At 44.6% G+C, this 17,332-nt stretch overlaps 1 protein-coding gene across 4 annotated transcripts in view; it reads left to right on the top strand.

Moving 5' to 3' along the window:
- Window positions 1-17,332, top strand: part of SSBP2 (single stranded DNA binding protein 2) — a 315,521-nt gene that overhangs the window by 286,379 nt on the left and 11,810 nt on the right. For all 4 annotated transcript variants that reach the window (XM_075932203.1, XM_006124333.4, XM_075932205.1 and 1 more), the window contains 4 exons: window positions 603-657; window positions 4,013-4,083; window positions 12,123-12,201; window positions 16,357-16,385. In XM_075932203.1, coding sequence (XP_075788318.1) covers window positions 603-657; window positions 4,013-4,083; window positions 12,123-12,201; window positions 16,357-16,385 — 234 coding nt within the window. The remainder of the gene's footprint in view (window positions 1-602; window positions 658-4,012; window positions 4,084-12,122; window positions 12,202-16,356; window positions 16,386-17,332) is intronic.

Raw genomic sequence — 17,332 nt, forward strand, 5'->3', positions numbered from 1 at the left:
TTTAAATTTATCAGGGCCCGTATCCACCAAAGCTACATATCTCAGTAAGAGAGATTGCTTTCCTGTGGACTGACTTCCATTAAACAGCTCTTCTCCCATGTGATCCCTGCACTGTGTGATGAGCAGGCAGCAGCTTATTCTGTCAACATTGACACTACAGTTAGCAACCTGCTGCATCACGGTCAGAGACAAAAGAGCAGTGCCAACTGGAAAATTGGCTATAGTGGATGCAAGTTCAGAGAATTAGCTATATATTAACGGCCCTGATCCTTGAATAAACCCTCCTTTCTCTACTCTATTACTGACAGACAGTAGCAGAACCCAAAGCTTGTGATCAGCGGATCCATAGATCTACACATATTGGGATTCAGTACTTGAGCCTGCAGATCCACGGCCCTAACCTTAGTCTGCTCTTGAGTAAATTCACTAGTTTGCAAGAAAATATTAGAGGAATACATTTTTCTTTTTTCTATAGAAATGTGTTCCTTTTTCACCAAAACAACTCAGAACATTCATAATATGCTTTTGTCATTTGGATTATCTTCAGTCTTTACTGTAGTATTTTCCTTTTATATTAACCAAATATTTTCTACCCTTTTTAGGGTCCCCCAGGGGGTGGAGGGCCACCAGGAACACCCATCATGCCTAGTCCAGCAGGTATCCAAATCTAATCAGAAAATGTACAATGTAAATGATATTCTGGTGGGAATTAGGTAATATACAGATTCTGTATTCCAGATCTTCCCGTGCAAATTTTCTACCAGTGCAAACACACAAAGAGCAAGCAACAGCCAATGAAAAGCTCTCACGTTAGTACTTTCTTTCTCCTGTGTGTTCTTCCTGCTTTGCTAGAGAGAGGTAATATGGTTGGTAATTTTATTTTACTGACTCCTTCCAGGGCTCTCAAGACCATTTTTTTCCTAGTCTCCATTAGCAACAGCAAGGAAAAAGAGAGATAACATAGACTATGCATTGTTTCTGCTAGTGTTGTTCAGCACACATTTGTTAACAACTTTTATATATCCTGTGAGTATTCTGCTGGGGGATGTTTCAAGTGGGAGATTAAAGGAGTGCCCCATACGCCCAGCTCAGCCAGCTAGTTCTGCATTAAAAAGCATGGCAAGTGTTTCCCTACACAAGGTTGAGCAAAGTTCCTGACATTAAAGAAGAACTGGAAGACGTTGTCGAGAGTGGACACACACAAGATATCCTTTCCTTTCTTGGACAGCATCAGAGATCTGGTAAACAGAAAGTGTTTGCCTCTGTTCTGGTGTCCCAACTAAATTGATCTTCCCTAGATCAGTCTATCTTCTTCTTGGAACCTTCCACTTCTAAAAAGCACATTTCCTTCTCATCCTCCTTTCATCAACCAAGATGTCATTGTTCTCTACTTCTAGGGACCTTTCCATCTCTATGATACCTTTTGTCTTCAGACTCACATATTCCTACCTCTCTGCCATCATTATCCGCACAAGGGATAGGAAAGTCCTTTTTTAAGACCCTAGGAGCAGAGTTTTGCAACCCTTCCATGAAAGTTTCCCTATACTAATGGAAAAAATCATTAAATATGTGGCTAGAATTTTTAAAACACAACCTGTGATAGAAAACAGGAGAGCTCCTTTCCTGTTAATTACTTAAGAAGATAATAATGTGTGCTGGCAGTTAAATATTCAAATATCTCTTAATATAAAAAGAAGCCCTTCAGATAGTATGTACATTTAAAAGCACTAAACACAGCAATACATTGCAATTGGCATATGCAAGTGGCCAGTGTGGACCATGAACAAGAATTGTTGCTTTTGTTTTGATGGAGGAAAGAGAAGCCACGCAATAAAAATAATCAAGAAACAGCCACCAGGAAAGCTACCAAGGGAACTAATTTGTGAAAACAAAACTCCAACTGTGAGTGTCCCGGTGGGCCAAACCACTGGTATGTGTTTCAGACAATAACAGAAAGTGGAGCCATGATTCCTTGAGGAGAACATGTTACCTGTTTTCAGAATAACCTGGTGTTTTAAATAACTTCTTTCTCCATGACAGCAGAAGAATCCAAATAGGTTTTTCTTTCTTTCTTTCTTTCTTTCTTTCTTTCTTTCTTTCTTTCTTTCTTTCTTTCTTTCTTTCTTTCTTTCTTTCTTTCTTTCTTTCTTTCTTTCTTTCTTTCTTTCTTTCTTTCTTCCTTCCTTCCTTCCTTCCTTCCTTCCACATAGGCTACATCTACACTATTAGTTTTCTCGGCAAAAAATATGCTAATGAGGGACTCGTTTTCATGAGTCACAATCTCATTTGCATATTTTTTGCCAATCCATTTTTGTGCTAGGTGTTTTTGTGCAAAAACAGGCAGTGTGGACGTTTTATTTTTGGGCAAAATACCCTTTTTCTGCAATATCCTTATGCCCCAAAAAATGAGGTATGCCGATCTTGCGGTAAAAGGGATTTTTGCACAAAAAGAAAACATCCACATTGCTTGTTTTTGTGCAAAAATCCCTAGTGCAAAAACGTATTGGCAGAAAATATGCAAATGAGATTGCAACTCATGCAAATGAGGCCCTCATTAGCATATATTTTGCCGAGAAAGCTCTCACTCTCTAGCCAAAGAGAGTGAGAGGGATTTTACATCAGTCTAAATGCTTGGGTCCAGTTCCTCTCTTTTTGTGGATGGAGGAGACAATACACTAGAATCTCCTTGGTGACATTCCATGCATATTATGGGTTTATTATCTCACTAATGTTAGTTAATGTTTAGAGAGTTATACCAAAGTAATGAGGCTCTTCAGGAAAGTAATCATTGGGCTTGATTTTAACACATTGGAACAGTTTGCAGCTAACACATTATCAACATTTGTAGCTTTAGCCCAGGATGCATTTCCACTTCCACGGCACTTCAGTCAGGCATGTGCTTTTCCTCCTTTCACTTTCCTATGTAAGTAAAGGAAATTCTGTTTCAAAAGACATGCACAGGGTTTCCCATTACTCCCATTTTGTTTCAGAAACTGTTCAACTGGAAACTCCCTGAGTTTTTTTTACATTGTCTCTAGGGCAGAGAGAAGGGAGATTTTGTGGAGGAATTGTGGAACGCAGCTACTTGACTCTCTCTCCACTCTTTCTACAAACATCAGAGATATGATGTCATATCATTGTTGGACGTGTCCTTTTACAGATATGTTGATCACTTGGTGATTTGCAGATATTTTCCAGAAGTCATTCCCATTCCAACTATTTTTTATTGTTGTTTGATGGGATGCTCATGGCCAAATGTTCTCAACTGCTACTTTCTTGAGGAAATGTTCTCCCTATGTTGTCTCCCTGACCATAGCCCTTTTTTATCTTTTTTGCTCTGCAAAATGTCTATGAGGAATGATAAATATTGGTGGCAAACCAGCACTCAAAATTAAGCATTTTTTGATCTAGTAATTATTTTCTGGGCCCTGACCTCTACTCTCAGTTCAGTCAAATAGTTCCATAGGTTTTATTATATTATCTTTTTAGTTAAAATCTAGATTTTAGTTTTGGAAATCTTCAGGCCTTGCGGAGAGAGGAAAAAAAATATAACTGGCTGACCGACATGAAAATAAGAGCTTTTCATTGGCTGCTACTAACCCAAAACCTGTGTAGGGAGAAGCTATCCATTGATTGGCACTGGTGGAAACCAGAGCATGAAAGTGTTTAATAAGTGAGAAATTTTCTTTTCACGGAAAGTGAAAATTTCTAAAGTATCTGGAGGTTTTAGAAAAGCTGTTTTAGAAACTAAGTAGTTTTGATGATTTATAGACATGTTAACAATAATGCATATAGTCAGTCTAGAAGTAGTCACAGCAGCCATTTAGGGAGCAATTATTTCTTTTCATAACTCTGTTATTTGACTAAGAATAGAGATACTGTGAAATGTTCTATATTGCCACTATGACTGTGGCTCCAACGTAGGAAAAATACTAACAAAATTATGAGAAATTGTATTGAATGAGCAGTTTTATCTCAAATCATATCTTTATCATTAAAATATTTGTTTCAGATTCAACCAATTCTGGAGACAACATGTACACTTTAATGAATGCAGTACCACCTGGACCCAACAGGCCTAATGTAAATATGAACCAATTAAGGGTTTTTTTGGGTTTTTTTGCATTGTGCAGTCCTGTTTGATTCATGCAGTGAATCACCAGACCTTAATCGTATCCAACTCATGCTTATCTTCCCTATTTTGAGTGGATACACATCACTTGCTTCCCACCATCAAAACTTATATTTTTCTGCATTTTTTAATATCTCTGAACTATTTCAAATTAGTTTTGTGGCACATAAGCAACAGTCCTTTAGCACTTTCAATATCTTGAAATTTGTGCATGTAAAAACTTTTAAAAGTGCATGTAAATCTGTAAGGTAAATAACTAGATTTGTCGTCCTGGGGAGTGCTGTTCTGGTCCATAGTAGTTTCGCACTCATCTGGTAGCTTCCGTTAGTAAGTGCAGAATTTAAACTTCTTCTTCAAGTGCTTGCTTACATCCATTCCACTAGGTGTGTGTGCACCGCCTGCGTGACTCCCGGAACTTTTTTACCCTTAGCAGTAGTCGTTGGACCAGCCAGGGAGCCCCCTAGAGTGGCACCAGTATAGCCGTGCATATATACCCTTGCTGGCCCCAAACCCCTCTGTTCCTTCTTACCGCCCGTGAGGGTCGACTGGAACACTCATCTTGCTTTGAGAGACTGCCCTTAGTATTCAGTTAGTTATCTAGTGTAAATAGTTGTTAGTTCTTTGTTGTGCATAGTTAGGGTGTTAGAAGCAGTCCCTCCTCCCCCAGATTCAGAGGAGGGCATGCCAGGCCCTCAAGGCTTTAAACCGTGCAGGCGCTGCTCCAAGCCTGTGCCCCGCAGAGACCCACATAAAGACTGTTTGAAGTGCTTGGTTGAGGGGCATCTTACAGATTCTTGTAAGATTTGTAAGTCACTTAAGCCCTGAACTAAGAGAGAGCGCAACTTGAGACTTAAATTCATTCTGATGGAGTCAGCGCTGCAGCCCCAGGCACTGGAGTGCACCGGGGTCGGTGCGGGAGACTGGGCAACAGGAGAGGCATTCCTCAGTGCAGGAATATCGCTCAGCACCACAGCACCGTTCCCAGTCTCCAGGCCTGCACACACACAAGAGAGTGTGCAGAGGCAGATCGCCCTCAAGAAGGGGAAGAGAGGCACGCCAACTGCCCTAAATCCCTGGCACAGGAGCGGCACAGGTGCAGATTCAGCTCTCGCAGGGAGAGTAGTCCTGACACCCTGGACCTGTCCGTGGAGGAGGTTCACCTGCCGCTAACACCAGAGATGTTCCTGGCAGCACAGGAGCTCATCGAGCTCACAGCGTCACCTGGATCAGCACCGCGTGGTGCAGAGGTCCAAGTCAGCCAAGAGAGGGAGGGTGTACTGTCTGCTCTGGCACCACCTGCCCCGACACCTCCGACCCCGGCACCATCTGCCACAGCACCATCTGCCCAGGCACTGCCTGTGCTGACAGGGTGGCCAGCACCGACCATGGCGGTGCAAGAAAAAGTGCGGGACAGACCCTTCATAACCCCGGTACCGCGTCCTCCAGCACCAGAAACTGGGACCATGCCACTGCTGGCACCACCCAGATACCGCGGTAAACCAGCTGCCAACACATCCAACAGCAGGGCCAAGAGCAGCCGATGGCACCACCTTGGTCGATATCGGACTATTCATCCGAATCGGAAGTGGAGTCTCTCTTTTCTAGAGCTTCCTCTAGACACTCTGGCAGGTCGCATAGGTCAAGCCCTCGGTACTGATCTAGGTCTTGGCACCGGTCGAGCCCCCGGTACCAGTCTAAGGCACATCACCCGTTGGAGACGCAGACTTTGCCACCCCAGTGGCAACCACTTCTGCAGTGGCCTTCTGGACCCTGTGGGCATATCACCAGGCCCAGGGATGGGACTCCACAAGGTCAGGGTCAGTTAGTGCTTCCTCATACTTGGGATGCAGAACACCCCCTCAGTCACTTCGCAGGTCAGAGACCCAGGGTCGGAGAGTAGAGCCTTCTCTCCCTCCCGCCCTCCCACCTCCGGGTCGGCTGCAGCAGTGGCTTACCAACTGCAACATCCCCCGCCTCCTGTGTCAGTCCAGACCATGACTCAACCTCCCCAGGCTTCAGGGGACATGCCTCCGCAGGAACAGGCTGTGGCAAGGGAATCTTCCTCCTTGTCACCAGATGAAGCCCTGGTGGATCCATCTCCTGCCATGCCATCTATGGACATGAGGGCTCATCAGGATCTCCTCAGAAGGCTGGCCCAAAATTTAGGGATACAAGCCGAGGAGGTGAAAGAAGAAGAGGACCCAGTGGTGGACATCATTGCAGTAGATGGCCCCACTAAAATCGCCCTTCTGTTGAACAAAATCTGGTGGCGAAAATCACCAAAACCCTCTGGCAAGCCCCGGTGTCCATACCACCTATGCAAAAAGGGGTCAAGAGGAAATATTACATTCCCCAAGCGGGCCATGAACATTTGTTCTCCCACCCACCACCAGGCTCGGCTGTGGTGCAAGCGGCCTGCCAGAGGGAGAGACAGGGGGCAGAAAGGCCCTACGCCCAAGAGTAAAGAACTGAAAAAGCTTGATTTACTGGGCAGAAAAGCCTATGCGACAGCCAGCCTACAACTGAGGATAGCCAACCAGCAGATTATGCTCAGTAGGTATGCCTACAATGCCTAGGTGGCTGCTGATAAATTCAAGGCTCGATTACCACTGGACTCTCAACAGGAGTTTGCAGCCCTAATGGAGGAGGGCAGAGTCGTCTCCAGATCAGCCTTTCAGGCTGCTCTTGACACGGCAGACTCTGCTGCATGGGCTATGGCCACTGGCATAGTCATGCGCTAGAGTTCCTGGCTCCAGGTTTCCGGTATTCCCCTGGAACTCCAGATGACGCTGCAAGACTTACTCTTTGAAGGAACGGGCCACTTCTCGGAGCAGAAAGACAGTAGGCTGCATAGCCTAAAGGATTCTAGGGCAACACTAAAATCCTTAAGTTTTCATACCCTGTCCCCATAATGCTGTCATCTGAACCCCCAAGGGCAGAGGGGATACAATCAAGGGGCCAGATTTGATCACAGTCTTAGGACCCAGGGTGGTAACAACAGGAACCCGAGGAGGTGTTCTCATTCGGGTTCGGTCCATAATCAGGGTCCGCCAAATCAGTCCCAAGGCCCTAGGTCGGGTGTATGTGATCTGAGGCGGAGAGAAAACTGAATATCAATGTCAGGGAGCTGAGGGCGGTTCGGCTCGTTTGCCTAACGTTCCTTCCCCGCCGGAAGGGCAGCTGTGTTTCCATACAGACAGACAACACAGCCACTATATACTATATCAACAGACAGGGTGGTGCTCGCTCCTCTCCCCTCTGTCGGGAGGCGATAACCCTCTGGGAGCTTTGCATTGCACACAATATCTTTGCAGGTGACCTACCTTCCTGGGGCCCACAATACCCTGGTGGATCAGCTCAGCAGGACGTTTGCAGCCCATGAGTGGTCCCTCAAAGGGGAGGTGGCCAGCACACTCTTCCACAGGTGGGGTTCTCCCCTCCTAGACTTATTTACGTCAATAAGAAATGCCCCAGGTTCTGCTCGTACTGAGGGAGGGAACCAGGGTCAGTGGGGGACGCTTTAGTGGTGCAGTGGCCGAAGCACCTGCTATACGCTTTTTCCCCCTTTCCTCTGATTCACGAGGTACTTTTAAGAGTCAGGAGGTACGGGATGACACTGATCCTCATTGCCCCAGCGTGGCCCAGGCAACACTGGTACACTATCCTGCGGAACCCCCTGGTGGAAGACCCTATCCCCCTCCCCCAGGTTCCGGATCTGCTAACACAGGACATAGGCCAAGGCCTCCTGTGCCATTTGAACCTGCAGTCCCTATACCTCATGGCCTGGAAGATCAGTGGTTTAGAGGTGGGGAGCTCCTCTGTTCAGATCCAGTGAAAAGGGCGCTGATGGAGAGCAGGAAACCCTCCACCAGGGAAATCTATACAGCTAAATGGAAAAGGTTTTCAACGTGGGTTGCTAGGGAGGGTGGGGACCCAGTATCAGTCCCTATCCGGAGGATTCTAGATTATCTCCTTGACCTTAGGCAGCAGGGGTTATCTTCCTCCTTGATTAGAGTACACTTAGCGGCCATTGCAGCCTTTCATCAAGGGAGGGGTGGAAGTTCAGTATTTGTGCAGTCCATGGTCAAGAGGTTCCTGAAAGGCCTGGACAGACTGAACCCCCAGGTTAGATAACTCATCCCTCAATGGGATCTGAACTTGGTGCTTCACGACCTCATGGGAGCCCCGTTTGAGCCTCTGGCTACTTGTTCTCTGTCTCATCTATCCTTGAAGGTTACGTTTCTGGTGGCCATTACCTCGGCTAGAAGGGTCTCAGAGTTACGTGCCCTTTCCTCGGAGCCTCTGTATACAGTGTTCTCAAAGGACAGGGTGATCCTACACCCACATCCAGCCTTCCTACCTAAGGTGGTATCACTGTTTCACATGTCCCAGGAAATCTACCTCCTGATGTTTGACCCGAAACCACACGCGGATGGTAAGGAACAGGCATTACACACATTAGATGTCAGGAGAGCACTAACATTTTTTTTGGAAAGGACAAGGCAATTCCATAAATCCATGCAGCTCTTTGTTTCCATAGCTGAAAGAATGAAAGGTTGCCTGGTGTCAGCCCAGTGTCTGTCCTTGTGGATTACTGCCTGCATTAGGGCATGCTATGACCTGAAGGGGAAACCAGCACCCCCTACCACGGCCCATTCAACCAGAGCCTGGGCATCATCCACAGCATTCTTAGCGCAGGTGCCAATTCTGAACATCTGTAGAGCAGCCACATGGCCATCGGTCCACACGTTCACTTCACACTATGCAATCACGCAGCAGGCCAGGCAGGATGCAGCGGTAGGGGCAGCAGTGCTGCAGACCGTTTCACTCTAGACTTCTGACCCCACCTCCATAGGTATGGCTGGGGAATCACCTTATGGAATGGACATAAGCAAGCATTCGAAGAAGAAAAACGGTTACTTACTTCGTAATTGTTGTTCTTTGAGATGTGTTGCTTATGTCCATTCCAATCTCACCCCCTCCCCTTCATTGGAATATCCGGCAAGAAGGAACTGACGGGAGTTGGGCAAGCAGGGGTATATATGCATGGTTATACCGGTGCCACTTTAGGGGGCTCCCTGGCTGGCCCAATGGGTACTGCTAAGGGTAAAAAAGTTCCGGAAGTTGTGCACGCAGTGCGCACACACCTGGTGGAACGGACATAAGCAACACATCTTTAAGAACAACAGTTACGAGGTAAGTAACTGTTTTTTTTCACAAAAATATGAAAATTGTAACTCTTAATGTGAGAACAACTTCTGAATGGGACCCAATCAATGATATCTTGCCAGTTTTATAGAAGGACAAAATCAATAACTTTATGAAGGGTGAGGTCTTACTTGTTTATAAAGAAACAAATAAAGTGTTAAATATGAAGCTTACTGACCACCATTAAATGTTAAGTATGACACCACTGACTATTCTAGGAAAAACATCCAGCCATTCTACAAATTATAAAGACTTAGGGTATGTCTACACTACAGCACTAATTCAAACTAACTTAGTTCAAATTAGTTAATTCGAACTAAGCTAATTCGAACTAACGGATCCAGACTAAAAAACTAGTTTGAATTAGCGTTTTGCTAATTTGAACTAGCATGTCCACACAGAGTGGACCCTGAACTGAGGTTAAGGATGGCCGGAAGCAGTGCCGGCAGGGCATCAGATGAGGACCTAGAGCGTGGAGCTGCTGTCTCAGGCTAGCTGAGGGCTGTGCTTAAAGGGACCCGACCCCCACCCCGGACAGACAGTTCTCAGGGATGCCCCGCTTGCAAAGCAGTCCTGGCTTGGATTGCCCGGAGTACCCAAACTGGGAACATTACAGCACTCGGCCATCAGACCGGCTGCACTTGCCGCAGGCTGCCATCTGGGGAGAGGGGGCAATTGGGGGGCTGCAGGAGAGGTTCCACCCCCAGAAGCCCGCAGAGCCAGCCCAGTCCTTCCCATTGGGGGCTCATACCCCATTCCTCCCTCACCTCCTTTCACTTACCCCTCCCTAGCCCCCCTTCCTGATGTAAAAAATAAAGGACAATTGTGTCCAAAAATAGAATCTCTCTTTATTGAACAAAACTGGGGGAGACTGGGAAAAGGAGGTGGGAGAGGGGAGGGCAACTAAAATGATCAGGGGTTGGGAACAGGTCCCATATGAAGAGAGGCTAAAGAGACTGGGACTTTTCAGCTTAGAGAAGAGGAGACAGAGGGGGGATATGATAGAGGTCTATAAAAGCATGAGTGGGGTGGAGAGGATGCATACAGAAAAGTTCTTCATTAGTTCCCATAATAGAAGGACTAGAGGACACCAAAGGAAAGGAATGGGTAGCAGGCTTCAAACTAATAACAGAAAGTTCTTCTTCACAAAGCAAAGAGTCAACCTGTGGATCTCCTTGCTGCAGGAGGCTGTGAAGGCTACAACTAGAACAGAGTTTAAAGAGAAGTGAGATCAATTCATGGAGGTTGGGTCCATGGAGTGGTATTAGCCAGGGGGTAGGAGTGGTGTCCCTGCCTGAAGTTTGTGGAAGGCTGGAGAGGGATGGCATGAGACAAATGGCTTGGTCACTGTCTTTGGTCCATCCCCTCCAGGGTCCCTAGGGTTGGCCGCTGTCGGCAGACAGGCTACTGGGCTAGATGGACCTTTGGTCTGACCCAGGACAGCCATTCTAAGCTCAGGGTCTGGGGTCTCAGTGGACCACCTTGATTTTCATGCAAACCTGCTCCTGGGTGGCCAGGCTGGCAGCTCTCCTGCCCTAGACGGCCGCTTTCCTGTGCCTAGTGTGGAGGTCGTGGACAAGGTCCACGATGTCTGCACTGGACCAGGCGGGTGCCCACCCCTTGCGGTTCTGGGCAAGCTCCCGGGAGCCACCAGCCTGGTCCCGGGAAGAGGGGGAGGGCTGGGGGGCATCGGGTGGCTGGCTCGAGCCGTGCCAGGTGCAGGGTCTGCTGGCTGGGTGCTGGCAGGCTTGCACCTGGCATGGGCACCGTAGCCAGCCCGTGCTCCTTTAAGGGGTCTGGGGCTGGGAGGGGGGCAATAGAGTTTCCCAGAGTGGCCACCAGGGAAAGCTGGGGAGGGCTAGCCTCCCACTAGTTTGAATTAAGGGGCTACACACCCCTTAATTCGAACTAGTAAGTTCGAACTAGGCTTAGTCCTCGTGGAATGAGGTTTACCTAGTTCGAACTAAGCGCTCCGCTAGTTCGAACTAGCGGAGCGCTAGTGTAGCGCCTATCAAAGTTAATTCGAACTAATGTCCATTCGTTCGAATTAACTTTGTAGTGTAGACATACGCTCAGATTGTTGGAAAGAAATTTCTTCACGAGGCGTACAGATAGTTCGGAATGGCTTGCTAGTTCGAACTATCTAGCCCGTGCCACGTGTAGCCGCGCGGCACGGGGTTCGAACAAGCCGGCATTTAAAAATGGCGCCGGCCGGCTTATGCAAATGAAGCCCGGGAAATTCAAATCCCGGGCTTCATTTGTACGTTCGGTATGCATACATTACCCCGCTAGTTCAAACTAGCGGGGTAGTGTAGACATACCCTGGGTTCTCAGTTTGAAGACCGAGAAATCGACATGCTGAACTGGCAGAACTTGATATTGCTGTAGTGGTAATGCCCTGTAGCCTGCTGTGATGCTCAGCACAGATAGGGTGGGATTTCCAAAACTGGACTGTGCTGGCATAATTCTGCTGTCATTGAAATAACTAGTAAAACTCCCATTAACCTCAAAAGGATCAGGTTTTAGTCAGCACTGAGCACTTTTAAAAGCCCCCAACCATAGTACTGACATAGAATATAAGCAGTATATAGGCTACAGGCTAACTCTGCACAGAAATGAATGTCTCTAGAAGTAAGTGCAGAATACAGGAATTGAGGTAAATGCTGGGAAAAAAAGAAGTGAAAACAATGTAAATGAAAATCACAGAGATAGACTGTACTATTTGGTGTGTTTTTTTCATTTCTATTATCAATTTTAAAATATGATCATGATCCTTTTACAGTTTCCAATGGGCCCAGGGTCAGATGGTCCTATGGGTGGATTGGGTGGAATGGAATCACATCACATGAATGGATCCTTAGGTAAGGATAACAATCTAGTAAATACTCTAGTAAAAAGCAATCTAGTGATTTTGAACTGTTTTTGTGGCTATACAATAATCACAGTTCTAAACTGTGTGGAAAATGTGTATATTAAAATCATTTGAAAATTAGAAATACTATATCAACATCAATCAGAAATTCAAAGATGCTTTTCTTATTCTTGTTTATCTGGTCTCATAAGGTATCTCTTATAAATATTGTATATTAACAGAATATAATTTTAAATCTGCTCTATAGTACACTATGTTAAACTAATGTGGAAGGTACAAAAGCTTTCTCCTCCCTATTTCCCGAATCCTTCACTAAAACACGGTGTAACCAGAAGATGTCTTTACCACAAAGTGGCGCAGGTGTTTACATATTTACATGTCATATAAGTAATATATGGAGACAATATACCACATCTATTGATATCTATGTATTAAAATATGAAATCAAATGATTAATTATATTGATTATGCAGTTTTAAATGTTTGACCCTCACGCTATCCATTCATCCATCCTCTCAAAGCATTACTTTTAATATCTCATCCTCATGAATAGCTTCAAACAGCTTCCCTTTTTCATCAGCCTGCCAGAGAAATGTTTGAAATGTTTTCTTTTTTCTCTTCAAATGGAGACTGTCCTGCAAAATTAAGATATTTTCATGTATAGAAAAGCTTTGTTACATAACTTGTACACGTTATTTAGTGTTTATTAGCTATCTTTTTCTCTTTATAATATCAAACTGGTCCACTGAATAAATTATAAAAGTTAACCAGTGAAGTGAAGATGAAGTGGAAACAATGTAAATTGCAGGGCATTACAGGCAGGGGACATGGAAAACCTGCAAAATTCCGAAACTGTTTGGTCATGGAGAAGTATGAGGAGCTACAGACCCCGAGTAGTTTATGATTTTGGAAAAATAGCAACATATGGAGAAGTTGGGAGTCTTGTAGATTTATTCAGTCTTGGCAGTGCTTCAACCCCGACCCTTCCTTGAAGAAGTTAGCATAGGTCAGGCCTCGATGTAGACCACAAACTGAAGATTGTGAGACAAGATTCATGGAACAAAGTGCATGAGAAGGCGAATGGAGAAGGCTGTGGTAATGTCACCTGGAAGTGAAATCCGGATTTGCATGGCATGTAAAGATATTTACGTGCCAGATGCACCAAGGATTCACATGTCCCTTCATGCTTCAGCCTCCATTCTAGAGGCTGATGATAACACATTCTGCTCAATAATGGTCCAAAATAGTGCAGAGCAGCACATGTTCATTTTCATCATCAGAATCAGATGCCACGAGCAGAAGTTTGATTTTCTTTTCTGGTGGTGCAGATCCTGTAGTTTCCTCATCAGAGTTTTGCTCTTTTAAGACTTCTGAAAGAATGTTCCACTACTCCTCTTGCTAAGATTTTGGAAGGCATATTACTTTCTAACCTTGGGTCGTATGCTGTAGCTAACTTTAGAAATCTCACTCTGGCACCGTCTTTGTGTTTTCTCAGAACTGTAGTATAAGTATTTTTAAAACAAATGTATTCTGGGTCATCACCTATAACTGCTATAATATGAAATATGTGGCAAACTGTGGAAAAAACAGAACAGGAGACCTACAATTCTTCCCAAGGGACTTCAGTCACAAGTTTAATTAACACTTTTTTAAATGAGCATCATCAGCATGGAAGCATGTCCTCTGCTATGGTGGCCAAAGCATGAAGGAATACTTTGCAATACTACAAAAGTGCCATGTGAATGCTTGTTCTTGCTTTCAGCTGACATTGTAAATAAGAAGCAGGCAGCATTATCTCCCATAAATGTAAAGAAATTTAATTACCTGAACAAGTAGTGGACTGAGTGAACTTGTAGGCTCTAAATGTAAATATAAAGTTTTACATTCTTTTGTTTTTGAGTGCAGCTATTTAACGAAAAGATCTACATTTCTAATTGGATTTTCATGATAAAGAGATTGTAGTAGAGTACTTATATGAGGTGAATTGAAAAACGCTATTTTTTGTTTATAATTTTACAGAGCAAATATGTAGTATAAAGTGAGCTCTGTACATTTTATATTCAGTGTTGTAAATGAAATCAGTATATTTGAAAATGTAGAAAAAATCCAAAATATTTAGTATACGTCAGCTGTTATTCTATTTTTAAATGTGATTAAAATTGTGACTGATTTTTTTAATTAATTGCAAGTTAACTGCAATTAATAGACAGTCCTATTATTTTCATCAGTTAACATGATTGCACACATTCAGTGTCTAACACATTAAGTATGACAGATTTCCTACTGTTTTTTTAATATACATCAGTAGTTCTTTTAGAGACTCTTGGGCAGCTAGAGTGCAGTAAAAATTATAGTTATTTTTCCATCAGAAGTATTAGCTGTTTATAGATATGTATACAGTCTCCTCTAGTTACAACAGTGTTAATATTGGGCTGTTAATTAGGCACTGCCATGGGAAAGGAGAATGCAGAGGTGCATCTCCAGGGAACCTCTTTGAACTTTCTAGTGTGTAAGGATAGTGTACAGGCTGCTCCATCCTAAGGAATAACAATGCCGAACACTGTAGAATCTGGTTCTGTGGCCTGTCCTCCTCCCTGCCTGGGCCATAGAGAGCAAGCAGTGCCTGCCTTGCCACTAGACACAGAGACCGAGGTTGCCTTTGCATCTTCCCACACAAACTGCAGGCTCAACCATGCAATTAGAACCTTACCGTCTAATGTAATAATTGAATAATTTTCTTGAAAGAGACTCAGGGGCTGCACTCCCTGCTTGCAATGCTCACCAACCCCTCTCTGTCTTGGTGCTAGGCAGCCCCAGCTCTACCCCTGGCCACGGGGGAGGGCCAGGCCTAAGCTGCGGCAGCCCCAGCTTTCCCCTTCCCCCAGCTTCTGGGGAGGGCCAGGTTCAGGCAGGCCCAGCTCTCTCCCTAGCCGCTGGGGAGGGCTGGGCCAAGGAAGCCCCAGCTCTCCCCCGCGACCATCATGGAGGGCTGGGTTGAGGACACAGCAGCCCCAGCTCTCCCCCCACCCGCCAGGGAGGGCCGGGCCGAGACTGACATCCCCATCTCTCCCCCTGGCTGCAGGCAGCTTCCCGGCTGTGTGAGCCCTAACTGCAGGAAGAGGGTAGCCTCTGCAAGCCAGGCTGTCTGTTGGGTTGGGGGGCAGGCGTAGTGTGGGGCAGTGCTAGCCACTAGGGTTGCCAGATGGTCTCCCAAAAAATACCGGACACCCAGTATTTTTTGGTCAAGCAAAAAAAAAAAAAGGGAACGCGGGATAAGTGGAAATCGTAACCCCACCTCCCAGCTGGGACTCCCAGGCTGGGAGGCAGAGCCACTATCGGCGCTGGGAGCCTGTGATTGCGCAGAAGCCTGACAGGGGCGGACTCCCAGCCACTCCCCCCACCAGGCTTCTGTGCAATCACAGGCTCCTAGCACCGATCATGGCCCCGCTTTCCAGCTGCTGCCCCCGCCCACGCCAGGCTTCTGTCCAGTTTGCATCCGTAAAAATCAAAGAATACCGGACATTGCACATGTCTGGTATTCTCTGATTTTTTTTTTACTGGACAAAGAGCACAAATTCTAGACTGTTCGGTAGAATACTGGACACCTGGCAACCCTACAGCCACAGGATTGGAATAGGGGTGGGTTGCTTTCCTCTGGGGAAGGAGAAAGGGAAACAGCAGTGCGCAGAGTTGGCAAGCCAGATCCAACGGGGAGGCACAGGGCTTCCCACCCTCTCACCCTACAGGGAGCCAGCGCTGGCGCTTCAATCTTGCAAGGGGCAGAGCTAGTGAGTGAGGGGTCTAGGTGGAGGGGCAGGAGTGAGGAAGCCAGTAGCAGGGCGAGTGGGGAGCTTACTCCTGCCGCTGTGGACCATGCTGCCCGCAGGCTCCTTCTTTTTCTGCTCTGCCTACCCCTGCTCCGAGTCTATTGACACTGACGTGATTAAGACACTTTGTTGTCCTGCAGGAAAATTCATTTTATAGAGAGAGAGAGAGATTAGTGAGAAAGGAAGAACTCAAACATAACTAACTGTATGTTAGCCCATTGCTATTATCCTATCTTTTCAAAATATAGAAAATGATAAATTCTTAAAGCATGCAGTTCACAACTAATCTAAATTATTTTTATTTATTTTAATTTAAGGCTCAGGAGACATGGACAGTATTTCCAAAGTGAGTATGTAATACAATATTTCAATTTTAACAATATATTTTAGTATTTTAAAATATCACTTAACTTTGGTTGTTAAATATTTTTGACATTTCTAATTGCAAATTAAATGTGTATTATGGGCCTTTCACCTCTTTTGGGCACAATCAGTATTAATTGGAGATTATATGTAATCTTTATAATCAACAGGGACTATTAAATAGATCCATTTATATATTTTCCTGAACATAATGGTCATTATATGTGATTAATGTATATCTAAGTCATAAACTAATTAATTATAATACATTGTTGCATATTAGTAAAACAAATGCCTACTGTTTTTTATAATCAAACCTATTTAAATGTAGGAAGAGATACATTTGGAGAAATGTCATAATTATATTATTTTTATGCATTATATCATAGCTTTTCTCATCTTTATAAGACACTGATAATAGTCTTAATCACCTCTCTGATTCCCTAAAAATTAAATTAAAATATGACAGAAGAAACTGTATTTTGAGCATAGAAATTGGTCATCAGATTTTTACTTTAAGGGTTGATTTAAATGAGGAATTGATGAGTGAAGGTATTAGAATTAGGCCCAGGTAAAATATTCTGTGCTGCTTCTTTAATGTGCTCAGATGTAACTGGTTAAAAACTAATTAATAAACTTCACTGAAATGATCATTCTGCACTTTTTTGCTTTTGAGCTATAAAGATAAAAATTAAATAAAACAACTGTTTTATTCCAAATTTAATTGTTTTTTATTCATTTGAAATGCAGGAGTGAAAGTCTCAGCCATTTTTTTTTATTATTATTTTAGAGAAAGAATTTCCATGTTTTAGATTTAGATTTTGAGCTTGCTAAATATAGCTTTGAGATATGGTTTCAAGATAGGGTGCCATTATTCTGTCATGAAAATTCTAGTTTTTCTTTTTGTACCAAGAGCGAGAGATGATGATG

The sequence above is a fragment of the Pelodiscus sinensis genome, chromosome 6 (genome assembly GCF_049634645.1).
Source record: "Pelodiscus sinensis isolate JC-2024 chromosome 6, ASM4963464v1, whole genome shotgun sequence".
Classification (NCBI taxonomy): Eukaryota; Metazoa; Chordata; order Testudines; family Trionychidae; genus Pelodiscus; species Pelodiscus sinensis.